General features: G+C 46.1%; 1 protein-coding gene across 1 annotated transcript; it reads right to left on the minus strand.

Annotated features, from left to right (window-relative positions):
- Positions 1 to 1,414: 1,414 nt before the first annotated feature.
- Positions 1,415 to 3,337, minus strand: LOC147988325 (putative acetyltransferase At3g50280). The gene has a single exon (XM_087538343.1). The coding sequence runs from the start codon at positions 3,157 to 3,159 to the stop codon at positions 1,738 to 1,740; it is 1,422 nt and encodes a 473-aa protein (XP_087394469.1). The 5' UTR covers positions 3,160 to 3,337; the 3' UTR covers positions 1,415 to 1,737.
- Between the last annotated feature and the right edge of the window lie 431 nt (positions 3,338 to 3,768).

Consider the following 3,768-nt stretch of genomic DNA (forward strand, 5'->3'; position numbering starts at 1 on the left):
CAGTCGACTAATTCTTAGGGCCAGTCACTTTTTCTTTATACGTAGGATTCATCCAGTTGGTGGCAACGCTTGGCTGGCTGCGGGTACATGCAAGTATGCGTTCAAGAAATTGTTCGCATGTCATGCATGGATGATGGTGGGTCCCACTAACATGCATGCATTTGAACTTTTCAGCCGGAAGGAGATGAGTACATGCATTACACATAAGTGCACATAACACGTTTTTATAAGTTCTAAAAAATTATATGTGATATAAAAATTAACAAAATAGATATAATGAATTTTCCTAAGCAAGAATATATTAGTAGCATTGGAATTGCCCATTAAGAATAAAGAAAGTAAAAAAAACTTGATAATACGCAAAGAATAAACATATAATAGTTCATTTTTCACAATCTAGTACTCCCTCCTTTCCTAAATATAAATATTTTGAGAGATTTCAATATGGACTACATACGGAACATAATGAGTGGATCTACACTCTAAAATATGTTATACATCCATACGTAGTTCATATTGGAATCTCTAAGAAGACTTATATTTAGTGACGGAGCATAATTTACACACATATTGTATAGTGCTTGCATTTATAATTACACACAGAAAAATAAAAAATTAAGTTGTTTAAGAAATAATGAATTAGTGGCTTTAGTATTCCCTTTTAAGAAGAAGGAAGTTCAAAAAGACCGAATCTTCACACAATTTATACATAAAATACATTTTTCATAATATGCAAGAATAAACATATAATAGTGGAATGATATTGATATTGCACTCAAAGAAAGAAAATGGAATAAAAAACCAGAATAATCAAAATAATGTTTTTTTCTCGGAAAGAATGAAACCCTTCAAGAAGAAAGAAAATGAAAAAAACTAAAACAAAATGAAAACAAGGAAATTTTCTAGGGAATAACGAACCCCTTTAAGAAAAAATAAAGAAAGGAAAAAATAATCACACAAGTTTTCCCTGAAATTGCACTTAGTAATATGCAAAAAAGGAACATAAAATATTGCAATTTTGCACTCTACTATAATTTTCACACATGTTTTATAGTACTTGCGTGTTTACTTACTTAAACACACAAAAATGAAAAATAACATTTTCTAAAAAGAATGAAGTAGAGGCGTTGGTATCAACCTCTAAGAAGAAATGAATAAAAAATAAATCATGCTAAAATTTGCACACAATTTACACATAAATTGCATGTTTTATATATATGCAGGAACAAATATATAATAATAGAATTCACATAAAAAATAAGTTCCAAGACAGGAATGAATTACTGTCATTGGTATTACCCTTAGATAAGAAAGAAAGTGAAATAAAATTTAAATAAAAAATTTCCTTACAATTAGTATGAAAATGCACTTTTTATAATATATGTAAGAAGAAACATATTTTGGTGAAATTTCCATACTCTAATAGGACGGTATACATGTAATACTTGCGTGCATACATTTACACACACTCAACATCTAAAAATACACATAAAGAAAAGAAAAAGAAAACTGAACAAAACAAAACACAAAAAGAACAACATTTTACTTTAGCACACTAAATCAACGGCAACAAATTCGACTGACCGAAGATGAAAAATTCAGTCGTCTGACATATAGCTAAAGTGAAAGAAAACTGATGACAATGAGATGGACAAAAACTGATGATAACAAAATATGTTGAATGAATCATGTTGAATTTGGATACTAGCCGCACAGCACAGATGCGCAGGCTATTGCCTATTGGCCTTGGTTCACCACCACGGCCATGAACTCGTCATCCGCGATGAGCCTTGCAAGAGCCTCCGGAGCCAGGCAGAGCTCCATGCCGATTCCACCTTCGCGCCCCAGCTCGTACACGGTGGCCCTTCCGTCAACCTTGTTCCCGCCGCCGCTCCGCACCGCCACCGGCCTCCCCCACCCAAAGTCGTTACCGAACACGTCGAACCGCGGCGAGTTGCCCGTCACCAGCAGCGCCGGGTGCCACCACCCGACCAGGTACGCGAACCGTGGCTCCGTGTGCCACGCCGCCGTGGACCCAACCAGGGCCGCCTCATCGCACGACGCCACCGCGCGGTTCAGCCGCCACGCCGCCGGACACGGGCCACCGCGGAGGATCTCGCCGGCGGCCACCTTCGCCGTCGCGCACCGCACCATGGAGTTGCCCGAGTATAACTGGGGCACGCGCTTCACTCGACCCCGGCAGCTGACCGCCAACGTGTAGGAGGTCTCCTGCTCCGGCCGGAGGCGCCGGGCGCGGGTCACGGCGAGCCACAGGTGCGCGAGCAGGGACTGCAGCGAGGAAACGGTGGCCGTGCCTGATATCTCGGCGTTGGCTCTCGCTTTGAGGCTCCTGATGCTCTCCGCGGAGAATGCCAAGAAGCATTCCTCCACGGGTGGGCCGTGGAACCGCCGCACGGCGTGATCCAGCGTCGGGAATGGAAGCGGCACGGGAACCGGGCAGCCGTCCGGGAACCACCGCTCCAGCACGGGCTCCGGCGTGGTGATCGCCTCGCTGCTGCCGTTCCAGCTGCTGCGGCTGATCTCGGACCACGTGTTGAACAGGTGCCAGAACGCAGTCCCGTCCGCGACGCCATGGTTGAGCGACATGGCCACGAACACGCCGTCTGCGAGCTCGGTGACCTGGGCGGCGAGGACTGGGATGCGGGAGTCGCTGCCGCTGCCCACGGCGGCGTCGGCGCCGACCAGCCCGTTGAGAGGGAAGAAGGACCAGACCACGCGAGGGATACTCAGCGAGCCAGCCACTTCGGCGACGGTGGTGTCTGCCGCCACGGCGTGGACGAACTCGGCGCCGTGCCCGGTGCATTGCAGCGAAACGGTGACGCTGCCGCCGGTGTGTTCCTCGGTGGCGAGGCGGCCGGCGTAGGGGTAGAAACGTGCCAGTGCGCGCGCCAAGGACTGCGCGAGGTGGTCGACCATGTGCTCTGCCATCGTCGGCGTCGGTGGCCGGGGCAGGAGGACGCCCATCTGGATGTAGTCGACGGTGAGCATCTGCAGGTCCCACGGCGTGAGGTGCACCGTCTCAGTCGACTTTGGTTTCGTCGTCGTCTCCGTCTCCCCGTCGCTTGCCGGCCGCACCATTCGCCGAGACACGATGCGGACACCGTGCTGGCACGCAGATGCTGAGGCCTCCGTTGCCATCACCTCGCTGTGGCCACAACTCAGAGCGAGATGATGCTAGCTGGTTTAGTCAGCTGGATATGGTCAAAGATGGTGTGCGCTCGCCGGTGTGATGGATTTGTTTGGGAGAATCGAGGGGGGAGGATATAGTCTTGTCCGTAAGTTTTCCGCAAAAATAAAAAAGGCTTTGGGGTAACCAAGAAATCTACGGCTAATAAGGCTCCTCTCAATGCTTCACCTTGTACAGGTGCTAATCCTTTCATGTAGGTAAAAAAATCTAACGTTGCAAGTTATTTAAGAAGAGAGAGATGAGTGTGGTGACCTCAGGAAGAAACAATGCTAAACGCGTGAACCTAGGCAAAACATTTAAAGAAAGAAAGCCCATCAATACATAAAGAACTTTAGTTGCTAACTCATTAAATGAAGCAAGCTAAACACATATGCATTGAGGAGTATAGTTGCTAAGCTATTTAATGTGCTTAACACCTCATCTAAGCACTCATCCATTGGCAACAGCCTAAGACATTTATGAAAATCTTCACATTATCTCTACTCCTAAAGAGGATATAGTCTTGGCCGTAAGTTTTCCGCAAAATAAAAAATGCTTTGGGGTAACCAAGAAATTTGTGG

The sequence above is a fragment of the Triticum urartu genome, chromosome 1A (assembly GCF_056163025.1).
Source record: "Triticum urartu cultivar PI428250 chromosome 1A, HENAU_Tu73, whole genome shotgun sequence".
Taxonomy (NCBI): Eukaryota; Viridiplantae; Streptophyta; class Magnoliopsida; order Poales; family Poaceae; genus Triticum; species Triticum urartu.

Excerpts from the sequence above, each read along its gene's own strand:
- LOC147988325 (XM_087538343.1), bottom strand. The coding sequence starts at position 3,159 with ATGGCAACGGAGGCCTCAGCATCTGCGTGCCAGCACGGTGTCCGCATC.